This window comes from Filicampus tigris, chromosome 7 (assembly GCF_054856515.1).
Source record: "Filicampus tigris isolate MCC_2025a chromosome 7, RoL_Ftig_1.0, whole genome shotgun sequence".
Lineage (NCBI taxonomy): Eukaryota > Metazoa > Chordata > Actinopteri > Syngnathiformes > Syngnathidae > Filicampus > Filicampus tigris.
The window spans coordinates 1891418-1917981 of record NC_141223.1 but is presented as its reverse complement, the minus strand read 5'-3'; the positions used below and the strand labels follow the sequence as shown (position 1 = coordinate 1917981).

Sequence of the window (26564 nt, the reverse complement as noted above, 5' to 3'; positions counted from 1 at the left end):
GTATATTTTTTTTGTGACATTTTTTGTTTGATGGCATCATTTATGTACCAGATATTTTACTTATGTAAAATAAACGCCTTGGCTCAACGGTTGGGGAAACACTGTCCTAATTTATTGAGATGCATCTGTTTGTATAAAACAGTCACATATTTGTGTGTGTGTATTAATGGTACTCTTACAGCAGACGACATGAGAGGTTCTCACACGTGCTCCTGAACCAGCAGGAACACGCTCACAAAGAGTTAACAAGCAATTGTGCTCATTGGCTGAAATGCAGTGACGATGCTTAGTTAGCGTTTGGTCATATTCATAATCAACAGGCACCCGAGGGCTTTGCTTTTTGACCACTTCAATGTGAAGTTCAGCAGGATCACATGATACAACTACCATCCCCCCCCGCACCCATTTTTAACCCCCGCCCCATGTAGGTTTGGCCGTCCCGACAGCGACTCACTTGCGTCGGCTGAAGATGCTCTTTTTGCCCGAGGTCTTGTCGGCGGCGCTGAGGCCAATGAGCAGCCGAGCCTTTTCGTCCTCCTCCTGCTGCTGCTGCAGGCCCGAGTCCGCCTTGCCGTCCAACGTCTTGCCGCGCGGGTCGGAGCCACCGGCGGCCGGCTTCAGGCGCAGCTTCTCCTTGATCATCTAATACGGAGGAAGAAATCAGGGCTGAAAAGTTTTGGAAAATGCTCTAGTAGCACTCGGTGAAATGCACTTCAAATAAAATCTCTGAAGATTTCCGACTGTTACGACAGTGAGTGATTTCCAACAGAGTGCCATGAGAGATCAATCAGCTGTGCTGCGGGAAATGATCCAATGTCAATTATTTGGCCGAAAAATTATTTCTACGATTTTTTTTTGTTTTTTTTGTTAATTGGTCTATGCCAACCACACTTTTAACAAAAAGAACAATCATCACAAGATGACAGATGGTACATAAATAACCCGTGTATCCACTATTATGAATCGTTTCACTAAGTGGTGTGCTGTGCAATTTTTTTTTATGTGAGATATGTGCTTTGGCTTGATAAAGGTTAGGAAACACAGAAATAAGATAACGACCACCATGTTAGCTTCTTGCGCGGGGTAGCCACCGATTCGTTAGCAGCCATAAGCCCGCCAGCCGTGATGTCATGTTTTAACATTGTTAGTAGTTTTATTGTAGTAGGTTGCTACTTCCTGTTTTTGTTGTCATTTCCACTGGCTTGCTGTGAGCGATAACCCCGAAAAAAAAAGCACTTTGTATGGACCTGGATCTAGACTGCAATGGTTTGTGTGCTCTTTTGCTAGTTTGCCAGCGCCATACTTGTGCAACCAGAGCCTTGCGGCTGTCTCTCTTCACGGCCATTGCGAAGTCCAACCACGTCCAGGTGTTGTTGTGGTACTCCAAGCATGGCAGCACCAGGTTGAGGTCCTTCCAGTCCACACTGCTTTTTTCTCCCTGAGGAAGATCATCGGTTACATTAGCTCAATCATCTTTTGTTTGGTGGTTGTAAAAACGGCTTGTAAACAAGGAGCCTAAGAGACAGGGGCATAGACTCTCAAGTCCAACAACTAGGGGCGGGCAATCGGCAAATTTTCCTCGGTTGATTCATTCTCACAATTAAATGTAGTTTAATAATAATAAATTAAAAACACACACAGAGTATTTTCCATCACACTTTTTTCCTCCTAGTTTGGCTGGTCTTTCGGCATACACTCAAGTGGGACTTGTATATAAGAAAATTAAAGCTCGGCCCTAAACCCCAAATCTCCGTTCCCGAATTGTGTTGACGGCAGCAAACAAGTTCCAGTTGGATGAGAAACCTCCGCTTGTAACTAGGGAAATATTTTTTTCTTTTTTTAAAATGGCTTGGCATTTTCAGATGTATGGCCCAGCCCAATTCTCCACCTTCATATTGTCATGCTTAACAGGTGAACCTGTTTTTATTTGCACCTCAGTTTATTTTGAACAAAGACTCAAACTTTGCTAGTTGTTCGATCTATATTGCACTTTTGTTATTTCATTACTTATAATGTAGTGTGTTTCGTTTTGAACTGAAATTGTCTATTGCAGAGTAACTGTTCTACCTTTTGTTAGAAATAAACAAGAGGTCTTTGAAATCAGCTGACATTGGTTCAATACAAATTGTCTGTGTCAAAAGTACGAGTGGTCGCAGCTACTTGGTATCGGTATGTGAGTACTCAAAAGTTGAGTACTTGTACTGGTATCAGTCTGAAAAAACAAAACAAAAGTGGTATTGAACATCACTAGCAATGAATGAATCAGCCAGTTTCACATAATCGATGCGCTCTGAAGCTATTATTACGTCCAGCCAACACCAGTCACCTTATAACTGACGCAGAGGGGCACTTGAGGAATCTTGATGTAAATGAAGGAGTTGTTCATGGCCGCCCGCTCCTTCATCTTGTCGATGTCGTCAACGGGATGCTGGTGAAAGAAAGAAGACACAGCACGTTACAATCTTTTGTGGTGAATCCCAACGCGCTCAATAACAAGTCTCAATACCTCTGGGGGTTTCCTGAAGGACCTCCTTACGCCGGCGCTGCGGTTCATCCCCTGGGCGACACCTTTACTGGGGCCCATCACGCCCATGGTGTCCTCGGAAGACTGACGAGTCTTGACGGGGATACCTGCCACGTGGACGTTCGAGATCAATAAAACAAATGAACGGGCGGAAATCTTAATAGAACGATTATCACAACGAATCAGTGACACGAATGGAACAACAAACCCGTGGTGACCAGTCGGAACTTGTCCTCTTCGTCGGCCACCTCCTCTTCCTCGACGTTCCTACCCGGGAAGAAGAATCCCATCATTCTCTTGAAGAAGTGGTACATGAGCTGGATGGTGAGAGGCACCACATTTATCTGAAAACATGAGAGCGTTTTCATTGTCAGTTTTTGGGGGTTTAGCCTCCTGACAAAACGTTGATGATAAGCTCATCTGTGACTTTTTTTCACCTCAAAGTGCTCCTTGACAGAGATCCCTCCCACTGGGGGGCGCACTTTGCTGAAAATGCGCAAGGCGAACTGACGTCCTGATTGGCAGGCGCTCTGCGGGCGAAGCACCACCTATTGGAAGAAGAAGTGTACTGAAACCAAAAACTAGGACTACTGTACTCTATCCCACTCAAGGCCATTCTAACTGTGCTTGAGCCTAGTTGACACCTAAAGTCGGGTACATTTGAGGAGTGTGATTGCGCTGATCCATGATTATTAACAGTTATTCATAATATCGGCCACCTTGCATCATTTCAACACGACGACTCAAAATAATCCAGAAATTCTAAAAATTCAACTGGCACAATGTGCGTGTCCCAAAATCAATGCTCTTCTTGCCCTTGTAACCTTGCACAATAGAAATGAACAGAATGACTAGAAATGATGGGCAAAATAAAAGCACCCGCCCTGGCGCATGCATGCGTGCAATGTATGCGTCAAGATGAATGATGACCGCCACCGTGCACAATATTAATAAACGCAATAACTAGAAATGAATCAGAGTAAAAAATAAGTTTGAACGTGGGTGCCGACATGAATAAAGCAATCGCTCCTCTTGGCAGCTATTCATGATGATTGCCACTTTGCATCATAGAAATAAACAAAAGCTACAAAAAAAAAAAAAAAATTGTCAAATAACGGCACTTGGTCACGCGCGAACACCTGCAATGCAAGATAAGATACATGCGATCGCCGATAACCTCCACCTTGCACAAAAGAAATACAGTATACACAACAAGAAATAATCCAGTCCAAAAAAAAAAAGTCCATGTGTAAGTCTATGAACGTTTCACTCATCTCTCTAGTGATTGATGATACCCGCCACCATTCACAATAGAAATAAACGACTAGAACCCAGGAATGGCCTCGTGTGCGTATGAAATGTAACACACATTTTCATGAGTAAGGCTGGATGATGACTCCTGTGCATGCGGCACTCAAGGACCGGCAGGCGATGTCATGTGGACAAACAAGATGGCATCCGCACAGACTGACAACGGTGTGCATACATACCCTCACACGCTGCATGTGGGGAAAGCAGGAAGAAAATATAAAGACAACAGATAACGCATTGGATTCAATATGTTTTAACAAATGAATTAAAATTAAAAAAAAAAAATCTTGAAATATTACACCTTTATTCTCTAAAGAATAGAAAAATACTCTTGGGAAAAAAAAAGACTTTTTTTTTGTTTCAGGAAAAAAATAGGACTTTGCTCCTATAATAATACAATTTTTTATACATGACAACGGAATTCATTGCAAAGACCCAAGGCTACAGCGAGCGGACTCTGGAGGTCCGAGAACCACTGCTTCTCATGACCATTTCGAGGCCGATGTTACCTTGTAGGCGGCATTGGGCAGCAGGTTGTTCATGGTGAACCAGCCCAACTCCAGCAGATGCTCAGCTGTGTCGTCAGACTTGTTGAGCTGCGTGTGGGGAAAACAAAACCATTTCAGAAATCCAGGTCAAAGACCGGCCTTGTTTTCCCTTAGCCTAGCGATTCATCGGTTAGATTTATGAATTCGATTTCATTTATCAAAGCGGAACATTTTGCTGGGAAAAAAATAAAAATAAATACGTTTCAAAGCTTGCTTGGTATCAGGAGAAATAAAACATATCCAAACAAACAAAAAACAAAACCTGTTTTGAATACTGTCACTGTTGCAGCAAAAAGAAATTCAATGAGAATTGGAAGCGGTGAGATTTAATTGCATTAATTGTCCCTCACCTTGCTGTACATGAACCTCTGCAGCTCCAGCTCAGCAATGCCCAACTGGCCATCCTCTTCGGTCAGACACCAGCGCGCCTGAGCAAAGTAGATCTCCGTCCTCCTCGCCACGCTCACGTCCTCCGGCGGCTTGCGCAGCTCCAGCTTGTTGGCCCGCTGCAGTTGGAAGTCCTTAAAGCACCTGAGAGGGAATGAGACGCTAAGCGCGGGTGGCCCACGTGCAATATTTGGCCCCTCCCTGATTTCGAACCGCCGACACTGAATCGCCGCCGATGTGGTGAGGACCTGATGAGGATGTTGAGCTCCTCGCTTTTCATCTGCATATCATTTTTCTCCTGGTTGAGTTGGTTCTGCAGCTGCGTGTTGATCTCGTTCAACTCGTCGATACTCAGCTCCTCGGGTTGCGCCTGATTTGGTGACCAGCAAAGAAAATATGGGACAGGGGTGGGGTGAGATGCATGGATAGCTATGAAATTGACATTCTCTCTCTCTCTCTTTTCCCATCTCTCTCTGACCATTCCCCCTCTCTATCTATCTATCTAGATCTCTCTCTTTAATTCTTTCCCTCTCTTCCTCCTCTCCCTTTCCCCTACTCCCTGTTTCCCTCTCCCCCTCCATTTCTCTCTTCCTCTCCCCCTTTCTTCCCTTCTCTCCCATCCCACCTCTCTCCCTTGCCCCTCTCTCTTTCCCCCCCTCTATCTATATCTATCTAGATCTCTCACTCTCTCTTTCTATCCCTCTGTCTAAATCTATATATCTAGATCTCTCTCTTTCTTTCTCCCCTTCCCCCCCAAAAACACATTGGCACCAAGTGCAAGGTGAGTTCAACTCACCCTAATGTTGGAGTAAATCTGCTTTTCCAGGCGTCTTATCTGGGCCAGGTGCTGCCGCACCGCCTCCTGGAGATGCAGGATGCTGCTGCGCTGCTCCTCGGGGTTACTGGAGATCTCAAGCTGGAAGCGCACGCGCTGCTTCTTCTCGCTATGCTCCTGCATCAGGAACATTGACGGAAGACACCATCAGCAAGAAAAAAAGGTAGCGAGAAGCAGCCGCTCTCGTGTCCGCCCACCTTGCGTCTGGGCTCCACGTGGAGCAGGAGGTTGTTCACAATGTCCAGGATCATGGCATACTGAACAGGGTTGGTGGATATCTCCAGGTCGTGGTGAATGAGTGTGAAGGTGTCCACAGCGCCTGGGGAATGCGTACGATGGTGAGCAAATTGAGGCCGACGACGCAGAATCCGGATGGGAAGCGCTCATACCGGCCTGTTTCTTCAGCAGGTCTTCCTTCTCGCGGTGGTTTCTCAGCTCTGGCGGTTTGATCTGCGTGGCCAGCTCCGGGTTGATGTCGTGACTGTAACTGATGTAGTGCATTCGGCAGCTGCAGCGGGAGATAATGCGCTGGACCTGCTGGGCCTCGTTCACCTGCGCCGGCTGGTTCCAGTCTGTACGCGCACAAAATGTTTCACATCTTGGTGGTTGAATTCTGTTTATATGCTACTCCAAAAAAAAAAAAAAATCTGGATATTCAGCTTTCAGGTGAAATTTTAAGACGAACCGAAAATTTACAGGTGAACTTAATTTGACCAGCTGTTCAATGTTTCAGTAATTGACAGCAGTGCGTGTGTGTGTGTGCGTGCGTGTGTGTCATCAGTCGTACCTGTAGTGGTGCTAACCATTCCACCCACTGCCTGGCCACTCTCCATCAGCTCCAGCACTGAGTCAAGATTCCGCTGCCGGTGCTCCTCAATGTTTTTCACCTGAAAACAGAAAGTCATAGTGGGCGGGTTCACGTGGAGCCCTGTATTCCGACAAAAATGAAATCAAATGGAATGAAAATACTCCAAATAAAATCTCAATCGGAATAAAAAGGCTGAATCTGAATGGAATTTCATTAGTATTCGCTGGGGTGGCATATTCCTTTGACTAATCTGATCAAATGTCATGTAAACGGTGCAATCGTAATAGCTCGGCTGTGTCTGGTCTGTGCATCTTGAGTAATGATGCCGTTTACGCGTCTTCTGGGACTGCGTTTTCTCAAAAGTCCAGCAAGTGCTAGGAGGAGTAATGAAAATTAGCCGCCATGCTCTGCCCAAAAGCAACGATAAAAATTAAAAATCCGAGGTGTAAATTTGGCAGGGGTCCGACCAAATCTCAAGGAATTGTCGGTCTTCGAAGCACCTCAAGTAACCGTGAAAAGGGCGCTTTTAGCCAAAATGGCCGACTTCCTGTGTTTGGCCCACCTCCAGCCACAGCTGTCTGTCCTCTTGCTCCGACGGGTTTGGCTCCATGGTAGCGAAGTACTGCATGCCATCCAGCAGGCAGGTCCAGGTGGTCTTCTGCTTCAGGGTGTCGTTGTACCAGGCCGGATGGTGCTCACACTGCAGCAGCTGCGCCTTGGCCGCAGACACCAGAACGCAGCCGGCCGTCTCTGTCCCACGAAGCATCATCTGTGTGTGCAAATAAGGGGGATCTTAGCAAAAAAAAACAACAACATTGCAATATATAAACACAAAACACGCCCGTCCACAGCGCACGCAATCTGTTGGGAGTCAACGTGCAATTTAGCGGCTGCCATTTGGGACCTTGGTAAATCAGGCCCTCAGCGTGGCCATGAAGGCGGTTTACCTGGCAGTTGACCAACTCGATAAACCAGTTTCGGTTGTAAACGTCATCGGTCTGACAGGCTGCGATGCCGCACAGCTGGTCACTGACCCCCGAGTCCTCTTCGGAAAACACCACAAACTTGTCCGTTTCCTCAATCAGCTTCTGGAGCATTGACGTTCCTACAGAGGGTCGCAACAATGCCAGAGGAATTACTGCCATTTTCCTTTCACGTTGCGGATTATTTCCAGTCGTCATGCTTTTTTCTATAAAAGAATAACGGCTGAGTGGAGTGTTTGCATTAGTGATATGATACGTTGCACGTGATAGCGGACTTTGGGGATTTTGTTACTTTTATAGAGAGCATCATGAATGGATATTGAACTGGATATTTTAGTGTGGTGTGCGCCCTAATCTTTTTAAATGAACAAAAGCGCAGTCCTCACCCTCATGTGGACTTTTCTCGGCTCGGCTTAGCGTGGGCACGACGGGTGTGGCGGGGGCGGCGGTAGGCGAGTAGCTTGAAGGCGAGCGCTTGAGCTTCTTGGCCTGTAGCTGCGTGTCAATGCGCAGGCCCTTCAGCGCCTCCGTGGAGAGGTTTCTCTTCAGGACCGAGGCCTTTTTGTAACCGTCGTACAGCCCGAATGCGATGTTCCTGTTGGTGGTGGTCCAGGAGGCGCGCAGGTCCACCAGGCGCAGCTTGTGAGTGTACGTGGCGTTGGTGTCGTCCTTTGGGTTCACTTCCTGCGACCAGCAAAACAAGGCATGGGGCAAAAGCAGCACAGCGGCCGGCTTGCTCGTAGATGCACGGCATCACCTCTTCCACGCGGTTGCTCTGCCGCTGGTAGCTCAGGGAGGACAGGCTGAGCAGGTGGGTCTTGTTGACCTGAGCGTTGATCTGGTGGTCGGCCGTCTCGTCCCACGTGGAGGCCATCAGGTGCACAGTCACCTGCGACAGCTCGCTCACCATCTGAGTCACGTTCCATTCCGAGATCAGCCTCCTCATCACAGTGCCAGCTGTTTGAGCAGACGGGTGTGATAATATATAAGAAGAGAGGGGGGGGGGAAAAAACAAAAAAAAGTTGAAGAGGTGCAGGACTGTTGTGTGTGATCTGGTTTTCTGTGTATTGTGCACCAAAAGTATACTACAGAATGTAAGTTGGATTTTCCCTTGATGGATGTCAAGCACTAACATTCATTTTTTTGGAAGTACATACATATATATATTTAAAAAAATAAAATAAAATAAGAAAATAAAATAATAATCAAACAGGATACATTCATTTGAAAATGATAGAAGAATACCCTGTGGAATTAGTCTCTGAGCCCCTCGAGTGAAGACGTGGCCTTTGTTACACTCCACTTGGATACCTCTATGCTGGGCAAAGGATGCCCAGTAGTGAACCTGCAGCACACGCAAATGCGTAGAAGATTCAGTCGACAAGGACGACAATTGGAAAATCTGTTTGCTTTAAAGGAAAACACATTATTCTCTGGAGTCTTAATACAGTGTTACCAGACACAATACAGTATACCTCAAGGATAAATAATTATAGCACATACACGCGCGCTTAGTCATGGGCAGAGAAACGAAATGTGGTGTCAGGATTATGTAAATTATCCCATCAGTTATGCCTCACTTCAGCAAAATTCAGAATTGCTCACTTTTGGAAATACAGTCGTGTTTTGAAATACAAGTTGAAATCATTCCGTGACCTCCGCACCAATTTTTTCACAAAACATGCGCATGCAATAATTAAGTAATCCTTTGAGCACGAGGAGATTTATGGTTGAGTTTTGAGTGAATAAGGCAGCAGCCGCTGTTGATTCATTCAAGTTTGTTGCCGCATGTGATGCCGGTCGCGATGTGTTTCACTCAGTATTTGCTAAGCCTATACACGGCAACCGTTTTGTCAAGACGATCGCGCGAAAAACAAATAATAGTTGATTAACGACTCATTCGGTGCCAAGGACTTGACTGAGTTAATCAATCAATATTGGCTTAACTCATTCACTGCCAAGGAGATATTTATTTGTCTTTTCACAGTCCAACCAATCAATCCCAGGAATTGATTTATATATTTTAAAAATATTTTTCAAACGTTAAGATAAAAGGAGGGTCTGAAAACGTCTGGCACTGAATGAGTTAAAAATAATATTCTAACTTGAATTAAAAAAATTTTTTTAAAAGGGCATTGGGAATTTTGAGTATAAAATAATTATATCGATTAAATTGATCAATAACTTATAAAAATGATGTGTCAATGTGTGGCCAGCTTCGATGTCAACTAGTCCAGCGCCGATCGATGTAGCTGGATCAGCACGGCAGACGCATCGACTAAACAGATGTATCGTTACACCCCTATTGCGCACATAACACAATGAGGACAGGCTACACATACTTGTAGTTGTGGAAAGGCAGCAGTGTAGGACATCTGCTTATAATGCTGACCCAGCTTCTTCCGCACGGGCCTGAGGCTGTGAAAGAGCTTCCCTCTGCATATGGGTCGAGACACGCTGGTCCAGGTGGCCCAGAAGTTCTGCATCCAGCGCAGAGTGCTACCGTACAGCAAGATTCTCGGCTGGGAGGATTCTGGGTAAAAAAAAAAAAAAAAAAAAAAAAAAAAAAGACAGAAGCATTGTTTTTAATGCGGCACGCACACACGCCTAAGCGCACACGCGCTCACGCTTACCGGAGCCACATTGCTGGTTAAGGTCCATGGTGATGGAAAGGTTGAGATTCTCCGAGCGAAATGCCCTGTAGGAGTCGTGAGGCTGTCCCGAGGTCACACTCGCAACGTTGTCGGCGGAGCAGAGTGTGACGGCATGGTGATCGTGAGGGTTGCCGTGACAGAGCCACTGCAGGTCGAGCGTCATGCACAAATTGGGAAGGTGCAGAAAGCAGATGTCGTCGTACCTAAGATGGCGACGCCGACGTTAAGAGTGAACATTCGCACTGAAACCCTGTCAAGCACGCTCTTATACTCATCATGTATCATGTCAAAGCCAAATGCTTTTGTAAATAGTCACTTTAAGGGGCGGGAAAAGGAGCTAAATATGGCATCAAATATGCCAAGCACTGCATCAAACTTGCTAAATATAGCATATAAATATACCCTCTCCCCCATCCCACAAAACCAAAAGTGGGTGTTGAGTAAGTGAGCTAAATTTCTTTGTGCATTTTCAGGAAAGAGCTTTCATTGAAACACCTGGGAAATGTTTTAAATGAAGAAAAAAAAAAAAAAAGTTCAGTTTGACTCAAACTAAAAACATACTCACTTTGATGCCGTCCTGACGTTGACGTTCAAATCTCCTTTGAAAACAAACTGTCCAGGGTTCCAGTCAAAGTTGAGCTTGCTCCATTCCCAGTGCAAGTTCTCGGTGGTGTTGTAAGGGTCCTGGGACCAAGGCAAAGTTCTTGTATTACATCGGGTGAAAGGACAGCGGGACTGACATTTTGTTCAATCTCCTGTTATGTTTTTGTTTCTCAGGAACATCATCCATCCGTTATTCGATCCGCCTAGCGTCATTATTAACTCATTCACTGCCATTGATAAATCTACTTGCCTTTTCACAGTCCAGCCATTCAATGGCAGGTGAACCTTTTTAGGATACATGGAAAGGCCTATCTTTAAAACTCAATGGTTTTAAATGCCAGTGACTATTTTTTTAGTGGGAAATGTTAATAAACATGAGACACCTCTTTTGTTCAGGGTCAAACTGACCAACCCCCGCCTTAAAATCAATGCAAATTATGAGGCTTTATATGAACGTGAAATAATCGTGCGTCAGCTTGGGTCGCAACACCACTTTTTTGTCCAGGTTGAAATCCGACACGCAAATGTACTGTATTTTCTCATATGAAGGCCCCTCCTCTAAAAGATGACGCGTCTCAATTAGTTGCTGGGTTGAATAAACGCTTCCCGCAAACACACCTCTTTTTTCCCCCCGAATCAGGGAATTAAAAAACGGCGTTACATGTAATTACCTCAATTTGTCAAAGTGATTGTTCAAACATTGACCTTTAAATGCTAACAGCTGAGCTCATTCGGACGCAGTTTCTCTTCAAAAGCACCGACCGCCAACCTCAATCAACATTGAAAATCTGGTTGTTCAACAGTGATGATTATCTTGTGTAGTTTTACCTCTGTGGCAAGCTGATGCAAGTTGGCCTGGTCAATGTCCATATCCCAGCGTCCGTGCAGCAAGAGGCGACTTTTGTCCCACCATGCGAGCAGAGGCGAGGGGTCCGCCGTCACTTTGGTGAGCAGGTCAACCGACTGGCCGATCAGGGTCCACGCCGGGTCCCAACATGGCCCCCAGACGATGGTGTAGAGGCAAATGTTGGCTGCAGACAAAAATCCAGTCTTCTAAATAGCAGGGTACACTCAATGTGATTTCTAACACCCCTCAAACCTCTGGATAATGACTCTTAACATACCCACAACATCGGACAATCTCTTAGGATCATGTTTGAGAGAAATCCGATAGTTTGGCCTTTGTTGACTTGGACCCCGCCGGGGAGGGAAAATGCTGAAATTTGTCCCGATTTCCGGTGTGTGTGTGTACTTGACTCAAGCTAGCCACAACGTGTGGGACATTGCGAAACCGCATGATGACTCACATTTGAAGTCGTAGTAGAACTTGAGGGGCGGCATATTCCTGTGCACCGTCACATCTCCCCACGGCGGGCCTAGCCGAACCGTTTCTTTCCGGTGGGCCCTGGCCTGTCCGTCCTGCTCTGTCCCGATCAGGCGTCCCGACAGCGACCAATCGCGTATCTCAAACAGGTAGCGCGGGTAGTCCCGAATTCTCACTGGAAAGACAGAAACAAGGTTAACTGTGAGGTATAAAGTTGAGATTTTGTCAAACTATCAATGGTGGGAAGTCATGAAGAGCAAATACTTTCTTTACTCTATTTTTCGGACAACTATTTACTCTTACACCATTCGTTTGAAAACGGATAACTGCGCTTTCTATTCCGTATGTGTCAAACTAGGCTTTTCACTTTTTCAACCTCCATATACGTCGACACAATTAAAAAAATCGAGAGTTGAATGCAACAAGTGATATACTTTCAGCATAAAAGCTGAATTTGTACTTCTACTTTCACCATCGTTTTGTTGGTTTTTTTTTTTTTTATCACGCAAGCATCTGTACTTCTAAAGTATAAAGCGTTAGAATTTTCGACACCTCTGGAAACGAACCCAAAAATGAAGCCAGTGTGAACTTGACAGCGCGGCACCACTGGACGACCAAGTGGAGCCCCTCTCTGGGCAAGGGGCTGATCCTGTCGATGTCCCTCAGCTGCTCCCTCACCCGCTCCGGGCCGTGAAGCGACTGGTCGGCCAGCACGAGCAGATCCAGGTCGGACACCGTCCACGTCAGCAGCGACTTCCTCATGGGCGTGTTGGCGTAGAGGCGCCGCGAGCGCTGGATGTAGATCTCGATGTGTTTCTTCTCCAGCGAGCTGTACAGCTCCTCAATCTTCCTGGCGGGCAGAAGCTCGCCGTGCTGCTTGCGCAGGTCGGCCACCTTCTTGTCCAGCAGCTGCAGGCGCTTGGCGCTCTCTTTGCTCTCGTCCTTCATCAGCTCGTAGTTGTCGCGCAGCTTGATCTCAAAGACGTCGTCCAGGAAGACGAAGGAAAACTGGCTGATTCGGAAGACCAGGTCCGGCGGTGGGCGCGGCGGCTGAGAGGAGGAGGGCGGGCCCGGCGGGCGGTGCAGGGTCTTGAGCCATTTCTGAACGCCGATAGCCCTGTCGAAGGTGTCGGAGAAGTTGTACTGGTAGGGGAACTCCACCGAGAGGAGCGGGCATGTGAAAACCCAGACGCGGTTGTGAGGCGTGACGAAGGAGGGGAAGCCGTTCCTGTGCAGCTGCATCTCGGGCAGCTCGCCGTGCGCCTCCACATCCAAGCCTTTGAAGGAGAGGATATCATGGCCGTCCAGGTTGAACGCCAGGGCGGGCGTTCGCGCGTGCACTGAGCCGGCGTGCTTGGAGAGGGACAGCGCCTCGGCGTGGAGGACGATGTAGTTGCGCTCGCCCACGTGCGCCGTGGCGCGAGCGGCGCCCAGTTCCAGCAGCACGCTCAGACCTCTTTGGTCGCCTTCGGCTGGTCCGATCGGGCGCTCGCCTTCTGGCTCGCCGCAGAGCATGTGCCAGCAATCCAGTGCTTCCATCATGTGCTGATACAAAAACATGTGGTCCGGGGGGGTCCATACCACCGCCAAATTATCCTCACACTGAACCTGTTGGGAAAAACGGTGACAAATATGAGGCGTTTTTCTCCAGCCATCTATCTATTTTCGACAGCAATTGTATTATAACATACAGTAACATGGGTATGACCTCTTTGCAAGGATAATTAATGGCGCAGGATGCTCCGGAATTCCATATCAGAGTGAGTACATAACCCGTAGAAAATCCACACATGCACAAGGAGCACTGAAGAGCGATTCAAGTAGTTAGCGTCTGTATTTTGTATTCCCTCTTAACTTTTTTTAAATATCAGGTCACCTCACAATGTTGTTTTTTTTTTTTTAGCAGGGCGACTACCGATGGAAATTAGCCTTTGACGTTTACATTTTATAATTGAAATGTTGATTAAAGCACATTGCCCCTTCCAACAAATAAAGAGGAAAGAAAGAAAGTGAGCGCGTGTACCTGCAGCGTGCGGGTGCTGACGTGGTAGCAGAGCGCCGTGGCGGCGAGCCCGACCATCGGCTCAGCGATCTGAGACGAAGGACAGCACGTCTCTGTGTTCTCCGTCAGCGTCTTGACGGCGGCGAGGCCGACGCCCTGCAGAGACGCCTGCGAGCTCTCGGCCGAGCTCGTCACTCGGACGCCATCCATTCGCAAAGACAGAGCTCCTGAATTGACAGCAGACGGGCTCGATTCGAAGGAGGATATACATGGAAGGCGGTTTGGATCGAACTTGCCTGCTAGATTCGAGACTGTGAAAACGTTGACTTCCTCCAAATGGAAGTTCAGTTTGAAAAGCAGAGGCGAGGACGACGAGTGTTGTTGTCCCGTGTAGGCAGTAGGGGGAGAAGGCGAGGAGTCATCTGACGGCCTGGCTCCATCTGGAATGCGGATGACGGAGAGCAGGCGAGACAAACACAGCGCGCACGTCTCCGACAGCTCCACTTGGAGTCCCTTCAGGCTGGACTCCACACTCAAAGACGGAGCGCTGCCGTTCAACTCGCCGCTGGCTCGATTCCAGCTCCCCTTGAGCGAGCGGACACTTATGCTTAATTCAGCGCTCGAGCAAATGCGTCGCCGCTCGATTTTCTGGAACTTGTCTCACCTGAAGGTCAAGCGAGTCGAGAACGAGCGCTTCACCCCACACGTGTTTGCCGGGAGGATGTGGGGCTTGCTGGATGTGAGAGCCCTGGCCCACTCGCCACCAGAAGCTGTCCAGGTTTAACGAGGCCCGCTGGTGCACGTTGCGGGACTCTGGGCTGTCTTGGTCCACCTTTAAGTCCAAAAGATGCTGTAGTTCTGCACATACAGAAGGAAGTAATAAGATCAAAGATGCCAGATTGTTTATCTAAAATGGGGGACCAAGTCAATAAATAAATAGAATAAAATAAATAGTAAAAGCAAAATAAGACAATAAAATTAATACATTTAAAAAAAAAAAACATCTTTTTTTATTTTATGAATAAATCAAGAGTAATAATAATATAAAAATATATACAAAATAAAGGGAAATATATCAATGATTTATTTGACTTTTTTTTTTAAATAATCATTTTTTAAATTTAAATACTGAATAACACGTTTTCAGATAATGTTCAATTAAACAAGTAATACTAAATTAAATTTGAAAAAGTTCTACAATAATATACTCAATGACAATTAAAAAATAAATAAAATCCATGACAAAAAAAATCTATAAAACCTAAATAAAACAATAAATAAATATTGTCTTGACTTGTATCCGTCAGTAATAAATAGTAAATGATGATTTTGAATTAAAATTATGATCAGTATCATATTTAATGGAATTTTTGTGATCAAAAATGTGTAAAATACATCATTTTATGTATCGATAATCACAAGAGTAAAAGAAAAGGATATATAAAACACAAACATTTAAACAGCAATACAAAAATGATACTTTCAGAAATGAATCAGATATTGAAAGTATAGATAATAAAAACAAAATGCGATAAATCTGTTTGTGAAACCATTGTGAAAAAAAATTAAGTGGAAGCCCACATATTTGTGGTTTGGCGAATTTAAATATTGTATTTGCTGCTGTATATTTTTTTTTAGCATTAATGCATCCACCGTTTTTTTGTGGGGACCCTTTCTTATGCGCTTTTTCTTCCATTAATACTGAGAAATGATTCGCACATTTGCTCTTTAGAATAAAAGTAAAATTTCCGCCTTGTTTTTTTTTTTCCCCCCATCACAGCTACAGCACGCCATGACATCAAGACCGTGCACTACCTGCGCTGGCAGAGAGGAAACCGAGGGTAAAGGGCGTGGTGTCTCCAAGCTGCACGGACACGTTGAGGTTGGACACTGAGGAGGAGATCATCACGGGGGCGTCCAGATGGGGCAGGCGCCTGAGGAAGAGGAGGGTGGGCAAAAAATCGAATAGACTACACACGATAGACAGAATGATGCGGGCGTGGATAAGAGACACACACAAAAAATGGATGGATTATAATTACCGCTGAGAATTTTTCTTCCCCCACCCCCCGCTGCCACTTGCCTTTTTCGACGTGACGCCTTCCTGTGCACCAGCTGTCCCCATGGCAGAAGGTCGAGCCAGTGGGAGAACTCCTGGTGACGATAATGGACGATGCAAGTGTTGACAGCGAAAGAGCCAGAAATGTCCATGGATGTGACCTACAATCAAAGAACCGCACGTTTGTAATCTTCCCGTGCTTTCCTCCGACGACCAAGAAAAGCGTCCTTGCCTGCAGGGATGTCTTGAGTGTGTTGACACAGACAATTCTTTGCCTGCTTTGTGACAGAAGAAGTCCGTCTGCCCAAAAAAAGGAATGTTACTTGTTGCTCTCTATGCACGTCACGTGAAGTCCAGCTGTGCACTGACCCTCCAGAAGGAGCCCCAGGCTACTCTGGGGAAAGCTCAGCTCCGGGGTGAAGCTCTTCAGAGGAAGCTGCTCACTGTCACGAGTGTAGCAAAGCTTTAAAGACTTCAGCGTCCAGTTCAGGTGTCTGCCCAAGTGAGGCAGCGGGGGTGGTAAGACTCAAGAATACCACGTTCCGGAATGCACAATCAAAGTGTGTCGCACCTTTTCTGACTGTGCATGGACAAGGTGACATTTGTGTTGTCAAACTCCACGTTGGCCTTGTGCGGGATGACGTTGTGGAATTGTTCAACGGCTTCCGTTTGGATGAATTCGGTGTCCAAACACTCTGAATAACACCCCAAAAAAAAAATAATAATAATAATAATCAACGGTAAAATGTACTCATCTCTCACCAGCTATTCATGATAACCACCACCGTGCGTCATAAAAATCACCTAACCTAGTTTGTTCAGTGGAATAACGAATGTCTTACCTTGCATTTGCTCACCAGACGGGTCTTGAGTCGTCCTCGGCGTCACCAATACGGGGCTGAGGAAGAGGCCCTCGTGCAGCTCGGCCAGCAGCGTTCTGATGCGCAGCGACAGTGAGCCGGGCCTCATCTCGGGGAGACTCACATCGCCCGACAGCAGCAGGTTGAACGCCACCTCTGCCAGACATATGTCCTGCAGAATGGACACCGCGTTAGGCACGCTGACTTAGAACGCAGGCCCTACTGGGAAGCTCACCAGCTGGCTGCTTTTGAGCACTTTGCTGCTTAATTGTCCCACCGAGAAGTCCCATGCTAGCCTGTAAGGAACGACATGTTGGTTCACGAAAGGTCATTTAACACATTTGTGTGACCGGGAAGTGCTTAGTCACCTTTTACTGTGGTGGTCCAACAGCAATGTGATGCAAGTGATCGTCATGTGCCACAGCGACTCTGACAGCGCCATGTTCAGGACCATCACGTTGACCGAGCTGATGTGGAAAGACAGCAGCTGCCGAGAAGGGCGCGGGAACTCAGTTGCTTTTTCGAGCCACTTGTATCATATGCTACTCATTAATAGTTACAGATCTTCAGCTTTCGGGTGATAGGACTTCAGCTGACTCTCAGTCAGCTGCAAAATAGATTTTAAGATTCAGCTACTGGTCTATAAATCACTGAATGGTTTGTGTGCTGAATATATTAAGAAAATGATCAATTAATAAAAACACAGTTAGGGCTCTGAGGTCTCCAAACTCAGGTCAAATAGTGGAGCCCAGGTTTCAAAGCAAACACAGTGAAGCAGCATTTAGCTGTTGTGCTGCCGCTTTTATTTCCTTTGCTTTTAAACATCATTAAATCTTTTGTTTGTAAATGTGTTTAAATATTGTCAATGTCAAATAAAAAAAGGGGGGGGGGGTCAATTAGAATCAGATAACATTTTTGTATTTCATTTTAAGGACAACTTTTTTTTTTTTACACTTGTATGACAGTTCAGAAGGGTAAAATGTTACCTTAATAAATTGCCTGACACTACATGGTCAAATAGTGTAAATGCTTGTTTGTTTATGGTGGCCCTGCGATTGACAGGAGACTAGTCAAGGCATTTCGTGACTCTCACCACAAAAAAATGGATGGATGGCTTCCATTGTATTCTGATACATACTTGTGATAGGAAGCGAAGTGTTGTGGCACTGATGTAAGCCTTTCTCGTTTTCTTCCCATGGCTCGTCTTCTTCATCAGTGGCCCGAGAGGCACTTGTAAGTCGAAGCGAACTCTCGTCTCGCCCACGCACAACGCCAGGTATTTCCTAATAATAATAATAATAATAATAATAATAATAATAATAATAATAATAATAATAGTAATTTTGGTCCCAGCACATCCGTGATCTTATGACAAGTATGTTGCGCGAGGTCATGTGGAGTTTTATTTAACTCTCTGGATGATTTCTAGTCATTACATTTGATTCCATTGTGTAAGTTGTATGTTATCAATAATAACTCACAAGGAACGATCGGTGCAAGTATAAGTATGCCCTAAAAGAACAACAATATAATGTCAACATGTTCAGTCAAAATGCAGAACATGTTTACTCACGGTAAATCCGGTCTCTGAAGTTTGCTTGAAATCCATATTCTGTCAATTTCCTGTCATGAAGAAATAACTGTTAGGGCCAAGTGCCCTGTACTTATCTTTTGAGGGACATTGTGGTGACTGCAATTTTGTCCCACATAGACAGTGTGTCACTTACCACAGTGTGCAGCGGGTGAAACTGGATACTGACTCCTCGGACTGAGAACAGTCCCACTGATTTGATCTTCAAGTCTGCATTCAGCTTTGTCTGGAAGAATCGTACTGCCAGAGTGTTGACCAGCCATCTTAGATGGGAAGGGGGAAATAATACACAATCACAACCAAGACTGCCAGTAGTTGGATGCTCCTAAACTTAAGAACACTTACCGGAATATGCATGACAACACAATGGCAATAAACAGGATTAGGAGGAAGGAAATGAGCAGTAAAGACATGACGTCTCAAGTTGTGTAGACATGGAGCTATTTTATCAGCTTCTGCCATGGAAAGAGAGACATAACGATGCTTTAACTTGACACCTCTTACTTTCAAATGTATTCAGAAAGGTATGACCCCACCACACAGAGTTACAGGTTAAAGTGTAAGCCGTAACATTTCCTTGCGTACAAAACCTGCAAACTATACATTCGGACAGTAGTAAATTATTGTGTACAAAAAACATTACAACGCAGATTAGCACCAAGCTAACAACACCTCGCGAAAACTTACTTCTAACGTGCATGTGAAAAATGACAGTACACAGTCAAGTTAGATAATGGCCTAAATGTTTGGTTACTTCTAAAACTCGGGTGCCGCGTCATCAAAGTAAAAAAAAAAAAGCAGCAGTAAATCTGTGCTAGCAAGCTAATGCTAAGGCTAATGCTGTTAGCTTCCACCAGGCGAGAGGAGACAACTTTCTTCCTGAGTAGAGAGGATGCCTTTGTTTTATCCGCCCAAAGTTTATAAACTCACCTTGCCTGGCATTTTTTGGGGTGTGGGCTCCGCGGCACCGCAAAACAGAGCGGTGACAGCTGACAGTTTAGCCCGCACAGAGACCGTCAACACTCCGCCCCTCTCGGCTCCAGAAGAGGCGGCGTTGTGGAGCATATAATTATACTTTTCCTTTCTTTTTTTTTAAACTTCTAATTTATTCTGCCTTCATCGAAATGACTAATAATTGGCTTGACACAAAACAACGGCTTTCATAGGGTTAGAAGTTAAGTTTGGTTTGGTGTTGGACGTTTTAAAAAAAGAAAACATTTATAAATGTCTTTATATACATTAACATTACACATTTCAACAATAAGGTCCGGCTCACTAGTTGACACAGACACACACAATTGTGACTCAAGTCAATGTCATGAATCCACATCTCTGTTATTTGGCCACTATTCTACCGATCATGAGCTTTCACTGCTGCTGTTCATAAAATCTAATGACAAATATGTTTGTTTTATTCTCTTTTGAATTGTAATATGAAAAACAAACTACGAATAATTCTGTTCTCCCCTTTCAAACTAGCAAAAGCTGCAGTTCTATCAGTCAATTTCCAAAAGTAGTTAAACATGCAAAGTGGTGCCAAATCAGTTTGCTATTAATACAAATCAAACAAAAGTAACGATATGATTTATTCTTGGATTTGAACAAGAACAGTATTTTCCAAACTCAGTGCAATGTATGTGGCATTTCAGACCCACATCCTTCACTTTTGCAGAAAATAATTGTCCATCTAAATTTATGGAATAACATAACCTGAAAATGAAGAGTTTTTGTCCTTAAGTGCTATGTAACTGAAAGTGAAGGGACCCAATGAGTAGCCTTTGTATTAAAGCGCTGTGAAAGTTCAGTTTTTCTAGACTGCGTCGCTCGCTTCATGCAGCAGCTTTCTGTCTGTTGTGCTTGGCAAACCACTCGTTGCTTTTGTCATCAGCCATTCCCTGAAAAATAAGTAAACGAAGACTGTAAGCATTATTAAGCATTTTCCATATTTATTAGGACACTTCCTTCTGAGCAAACTATGTTTGTTGCAATACAGGCCATAACAAGAAAGCCACCACCCTCACAATTTTCACTAGTGTTTTTCGTCTCTTTCAGCAGTTACTTTGTGCTAGAATAGTTAGAAGCATTAGTTCATGTGTCTGTGCTCCCTGCAACATGTTTTACATTATTGTGATACTGTTTATCTTACGCTTACAAATAACATGTAGTAAAAGTACTGACCTTATCAAGCAGCTCATTTCCTTTGGGGTCCACCACAGAAAGCTGTTGAAATGCTTCATCACCCACAAAGCAAATTTCATGACCATCCTAAAAGGGCGGGGAATAACAAATATATAAAAATACAGTGATACTTTGACTTACCCATTTACTTCCTTATGTTTGTAACTCTGATCACTCTTATTTTAAATCAACGTTCCAACGTTGGCTGGTGTTATTACCTTTATTGATTTCAAACTTTAATTCAGTGGACATCAACACATTCTTAGTGCCCATGTTTACAAAAAACTTACTAACTGGCAAAAAATACTTGCACAAAAAACAAAAAAAATAATATGTGACCATAAAACACAACATACTTTCAAAACATACTTTAAAATACACATCATTACAAGTTTGTTACTTGTAGTTTTGTGTATTTTTGTAATGTGCTTACCGGGTCGGCCAGAATCACCACCTCCACGGTGGCTTTTCCTGGGGTGTCCAAGCTCACTAAAGGCGTGAGAATATTCTGATTCTCCTTTTTCATCAAGGCCTCCAGATCAGGAAGCTGTGGAAATTGGCGGCAAATTAATATTGAAGAATAATATTATCAGCTGTACACCTTGTTTGCGTTACAAGTCGCCGCTTGGTTAATGTTATGCTTTGTGTTGCCATCTTAGCACTATCGCTGCTCAAATAAAGTGGAAAAACAAAGTCGCTAATGCACCTTCAGCCTTTCAATGAATGGGACAAGCAGACAAACACGCAAAAGCAAAATGAGAATTTGCCGTAGACACTCGCGTCGGCTGTCATGACTGATGCACAACTTTGACAGCAAGACTCATGCATATAGATAAAAAATGGTTTTGAATATCTGTCCACTGTAGTGACGGCAACGCATCAAAGAGGTAAGTAACTCATACATTAAATAATAGCAATAAAAAATGTATGTTACTTGATCCCGAGGGCATGAAAAGGCAATCCTTCCAAATGCTGTTCCATGGTTTACCGTCCCGTTGATGTCACGAAGCTCCAGTTTACACTTGAAACACAAACAATTATGTATGAAAATTCAACCCGGAGTCTTTTGAGATTAAAGTCCAAATTCAAAGAAAAAAAGTCTTATATTAAATGTGAATTTCCTTCACTTCAGCTTGTAAAAATACATTTTGATTTTAGTTATATTACAGCTGTTTTCACACAAAAAAAGACTGTATTCTTGAAGGAATTTGAATTAATTTTCATAGTATACAGTATGTAAATTGTTTCTGGAATATTATGGAAGAATAATGACTTTATTCTAATATGTCATCATCCTCTGTATTATATGCTTATTTTCCTCGACTTGATTCCCTTAATATTACACATATTTTCCTGAAGAAAGAATATGTCAATTCTGAAGAAAAAAAATACAATTGAATTTTTCTAATATTATGCCTATTTCTTAAAATAAATGACTAGCTTATTCCTTTAAAAATTATGACTTTACTCTGAAAAATTGCAACCTTATTTTAATAACATTGTCTTTTTTTCTTATAAAAAAACCCCACACTTTACTCTACAAAAATTTAAAGTTAATCTATGATCTAATCAAATATATCTATGAGCTACCTGTGTGTCTCCAAATCCCAGCAGCACTGTTTTCTTGTCCTCGTTCTTTTCCATCACTGTCATTCCCAACAATTTTGACCAGTAATGAGTGGACTTCAGGAGGTCCGATACTCCGAGACAAACTTTCTGTACGGGATCTGGAGTAAAGAAATCATGAAAGTAACGATAGAAATAAAAAAAAATAAAAAAGACGCCCTTCCACAAAAGAAGCCCGTGACATTCACCTGTGGAGGGCTGTTCTTTGTCCACCAGGTAGAAGCAATACCCTCCTGGAGCCTGCGTCAGGTACAGACTGTCCCCCACCTGAGTGATGGGCCAGCCCAAACGTTTGGCATTACTGACGGCCTGGCTTGACTGAAGGGTGAGACCCTGCAAAAACACGATACCACTAATAATCATAACTCGACTGCAGAGTCAGTTTGGTACATGCTTACACCCCAGATGTCATCAAACCTACCAAAAAATCATTTCCAAGTTGATACTCAGCCACCCCATAATTGTAGGTCAGCTCAGCAACAAAATGATTGTCCTCTGGACCAAAACCAACCATAGTCTTGCTCCATTTGCCGTCATAGGGACTGTGTGGAGAGTAGAATTTAAAACTTCATAATGTGCACACTCTGTGTAACTCACCCGTTGCATGTTGCTTTGCAGCCTTCAACAAACTCCTCGTGACGCAAAACCTGAAATTCACATGCGAGAACATTTGTGATGAAACTACTAGAGTTTTGAAACACTTCCATTGTCCACATTGTGCAAGAAGAAGATGGAAAACATAAATTACCCACCTTCATGCCTAAAACATCTCGGTAAAAAGTAGCGGTTTTGGATCGGTCGCCAACTTTAAAAACAAAATGTAGCGCTCGTCTCATGTTCTTTTTTAGAAAGGTGTTGACGTTGTTTCTCTGTTATTATGATTTTCTGGGTCACGTGAATGCGACTGAACTTCCGCTTTGATCGATTTCTCTGCCGTCGATTAGCTGCTGTTAAAGCGCCAACACGACGGCGAAATGTACTCGTAATGTTGGATTGCTGAAAGGCTAGCTCGTGATAATAGCACACAAGGATGAAGAGCTGAGGTAATATAATACGTAACTTTAAGAAAGCGTGATAATGTGTCGTTACTATAAAATACAGCAGTTAGGCTCGTTTCGGGCTATATGTAAAGTTCTCGCGAGACCTCAGCTATCCACGCGAAAACAGGTGGAGGGCGGTGGAGAGAGAAGACAGGGGTCATTTGATTTTGTTACTACATATCTTTGAGACATTTTATAAACTTATCGTGGTGATTAAATATTGAATCGTACTCACAGTCGTTACGAGTCGTACGTAAAACTCTCGCCAGACTTCAGGTGGCGCTGTAGGTTAGCCAAGCGATAACATTCGAAAATAGAAGAAGACAAGGCAACATGGCGACCTACATGAGTTGCCTCTTCTCGTTGGAACGAGCCGGTTTCTTTTCACGGGGGAACGTCTTCAGCGTGGAAACCAAACGATACGTACGCGGACTGAGAAGGAGACCGGTCAGGGTGATATTTCCAGAAAATGAAACAAATAAAGGAGACGTAAAACTGCCAATTTCGGGGGAGAAGAAGGAGGTAAAAGTTCCACCGAGAGCAGCAGAGCAGCACCCCGGAGACAGAAGTGTTGTGAAGAGCAGCGATGGCGAGATGTCATCGACAAAACGGGCTCGGGTGGATGGTAAAAGTGATCACATTGATGGAGTCTCCTTCGAGAGAGCTTCAGCTGGAGATAAGAGACTGGCGTGAGTGTCGTTCTCGCTTGGCTTTCTTGCCCATTTCTGTCAAATATTAGTAACATAATAAATATCATAGCGTCGTGTCGTTTGCCTTGCAGGAGGTTGGTGAGCGTGGCCCGCTCCAGAACGTTCCGGGAGCAGCAAGGCAAGGTCCTGCTGGAGGGTCGTCGTCTGATCTGCGATGCTTTGAACGCGGGCGCCATCCCGCAGACCATCTTCTTCAGCACCCCGGAGCGCTTACGGGAGCTTCCTTTGGACAGGCTGAGGAGGGCCTCGCTGGTCAAAGTCAAGTTTGAAGACATCAAGCTGTGGTCCGACCTGGTGGCGCCGCAAGGTGTCATAGGTGAGAATGGCCTTTACAGTAAACGTTATGAATCCCAAGGAGTACTTCTGCCATCTTGCAAATGAAAGTACATTTACATTATTTTACAAAAATAAAGTCATAGAGGAAAAAGTTCTATTTCTTTTGAGTAAGAACTTCTTCCGTGGGGGAAACTAGGGAAAAAAAAAAACTTTTCAAAATGTAACCTTGTTAAATGCACTGAAATTTATCTCAGATTTTAACAACTTCTTGTAAGGTGACCTAAAAAAAACGTTTTTCTTGTAATATTATAACCTACTCTCACATAAATGACTTTATTTTAATATTTTCTTTATTCTTGTAAAATTCAGACTTTTTTTCCTAGAGAAAAAAATCACATTCTCATAAAATTAAATACGAAATGTTGTAAAATTGCTACTTTTTTCTTGGTAAACATTAGGTTTGGGCGGTATCCAAATTTTGACACCGTTTTACCGTCTTTTCATTACACCTGGTGTACAGCAATACCGTCACTAGTTTTAGTCTTTTGTAGGGTTTTTTTTTCATTTTGGCCCTAATTATGAATTACAGGTTGTATTTATTTTATTTTATTTTCATTTTGGTTCTATATTACTTAGAAAATATGAATTTATTAGAAGCTAAAGTACACATCTTAACCATGGGTGCCAATAATTATGGAGTGCAATCTATATCATCTAATAAGAGAAAATTTGCATTTTATTTTTAGAGAGTGAAAATAGACATATTACATGAGTAGTTATATTTTTTTTGCGGGGGCGGGGTAAAAGTCACTTTAAGTTAAGTAATTTCTCTAAGACTTGGGAAAAATAATACAGCGTTGTCATGAAAATACTTTTCCCTCAAAATCCAACTTTCATAAAAGTTTTTATAAATTTTTCAGAGAAAACGGCATTCTCAGAATTAAAACACACACAGATTTACAACCTGTAAAAAAACAACAAAAAACTATACAAACAATCTGAACTTTCTTCTTATTTTCCCCCCAGTGTAGTACTGGAATCTGCATTGCTGTCGGTTTAGTTTTGTTTGTGTGCGCAGGTATATTTTCTCGTCCCGACGTGTCTCGACTGAGCTTTGCTGCCAGCAAACACTCTGTGCCTCTGTCACTCATATGCGACAACATCAGAGACCCCGGCAACTTAGGCACCATGCTGAGATGCGCCGCCGCCGCCGGCTGCCACCAAGTGCTGCTCACTAAAGGTGATACTAAAGGCATTCAAATGTTAATTGTCCTATGAAATAATTGCCTCCCGTCATCTCCAGGCTGCGTCGACATGTGGGAGCCCAAAGTTCTGCGAGCGGCAATGGGCGCCCACTTCCACCTTCCCGTTCGTTCGAGTTTGAAGTGGGCGGAGGTGGAGGATCACCTCCCCGAGGACGCCGGTGTCCACGTGGCAGGCAGCCAACAAAACCGGGAAGTGAACCCCTCTCACAAACCCAGCGATTTCGGCTGGATCAGCACGACGCGCGCTCGCCGCGACGCCGATTTTGAGGACTCCGACTCCGACCAAGAAGAGCTCTCCCTGCCCAGAGTGGACGCGGCGGCGTACCACGAGGACTGGGCGCGGAGCCCAGTCGCTTTGGTGGTCGGCGGAGAGACGCACGGGCTTAGCGTAGAGGCGCTCCAACTGGCAGAGAAGAGGGCGGGACGCAGGCTCTTCATTCCCATGGTTCCCCACGTGGACAGCTTGAACTCGGCCATGGCGGCCAGCATCCTGTTGTTTGAGGGCAGGAAGCAACTGTTGACAGCTACGCCAAACTCTGCAAGGAAGCGGGCGACCGATGCCGGACGACACCTTTCAGAATGTTAGACATTTTCCTCTGTACTCTTCCTCCAAATTAAATGTCTCTTATCTCAAGCGTGTTTCTGAATTAATTTGCTTTAAAACGCCAAAATTCCTTCGACTGACCACTGGAATGTCATTTGAGTCCATGTCACACATAGGGCTTTATTTTCACGCCCAGTGCAAGTCGAGTGCAAAGCGCAGTCTGTGTGCATGGGTAGAATTTTTTTTTTTGTTCTTTTATGGGCGCAGATAGAAAGGGGCGTTCGCGCCATTGTGGGAGCGAACAGAGCCTGCTTGTTTCCCAGCTAATGGAAGTAGTAACTTCACTTATTCCCTTTAAATTCAGCGCTGGAGTGCCGTGCACAGTTTTTGACACTGCGGAAGGAGAAAAAGACTCACTGGAGTCCATGCAGAGGAT

At 44.4% G+C, this 26564-nt stretch overlaps 3 protein-coding genes across 5 annotated transcripts; 1 reads left to right on the top strand and 2 right to left on the bottom strand.

The window, feature by feature from the left end:
- Window positions 1-417: 417 nt before the first annotated feature.
- Window positions 418-19914, bottom strand: LOC147144347 (bridge-like lipid transfer protein family member 2). 3 transcript variants are annotated; one of them, XM_086036540.1, is made up of 40 exons: window positions 19420-19914; window positions 18835-18944; window positions 18626-18752; window positions 18472-18521; window positions 18037-18181; window positions 17267-17385; window positions 17134-17194; window positions 16881-17070; window positions 16610-16733; window positions 16408-16532; window positions 16271-16338; window positions 16063-16199; window positions 15795-15949; window positions 14644-14837; window positions 14276-14564; window positions 14001-14206; window positions 12544-13585; window positions 11961-12152; window positions 11482-11684; window positions 10616-10734; window positions 10030-10253; window positions 9739-9929; window positions 8642-8741; window positions 8154-8353; window positions 7783-8080; window positions 7361-7518; window positions 6976-7182; window positions 6393-6492; window positions 5995-6177; window positions 5803-5924; window positions 5567-5722; window positions 5019-5140; window positions 4734-4914; window positions 4345-4431; window positions 2962-3072; window positions 2733-2868; window positions 2507-2631; window positions 2327-2428; window positions 1304-1438; window positions 418-642 (listed from the first exon to the last, which is right to left on the bottom strand). In XM_086036540.1, exons 2-40 carry the CDS (start codon window positions 18900-18902, stop codon window positions 451-453), a joined length of 6744 nt encoding a protein of 2247 aa, XP_085892666.1. In that variant the 5' UTR covers window positions 18903-18944; window positions 19420-19914; the 3' UTR covers window positions 418-450. The 3 variants fall into 3 exon arrangements, with proteins under 3 accessions (XP_085892666.1, XP_085892668.1, XP_085892667.1); XM_086036542.1 differs by having other exon boundaries at window positions 15795-15913; XM_086036541.1 differs by having other exon boundaries at window positions 19425-19914.
- Window positions 19915-20056: 142 nt separating this feature from the next.
- glod4 (glyoxalase domain containing 4) lies at window positions 20057-23419 on the bottom strand. The gene is made up of 9 exons (XM_086036552.1): window positions 23046-23419; window positions 22891-22940; window positions 22715-22835; window positions 22482-22626; window positions 22258-22394; window positions 21602-21688; window positions 21101-21214; window positions 20668-20754; window positions 20057-20384 (listed from the first exon to the last, which is right to left on the bottom strand). The coding sequence occupies exons 1-9, from the start codon at window positions 23127-23129 to the stop codon at window positions 20319-20321; spliced, it is 891 nt and encodes a 296-aa protein (XP_085892678.1). The 5' UTR covers window positions 23130-23419; the 3' UTR covers window positions 20057-20318.
- Window positions 23189-26218, top strand: mrm3a (mitochondrial rRNA methyltransferase 3a). Its single transcript, XM_086036547.1, has 4 exons — window positions 23189-24022; window positions 24115-24359; window positions 25398-25559; window positions 25623-26218. Exons 1-4 carry the CDS (start codon window positions 23667-23669, stop codon window positions 26168-26170), a joined length of 1311 nt encoding a protein of 436 aa, XP_085892673.1. The 5' UTR covers window positions 23189-23666; the 3' UTR covers window positions 26171-26218.
- Window positions 26219-26564: the final 346 nt, after the last annotated feature.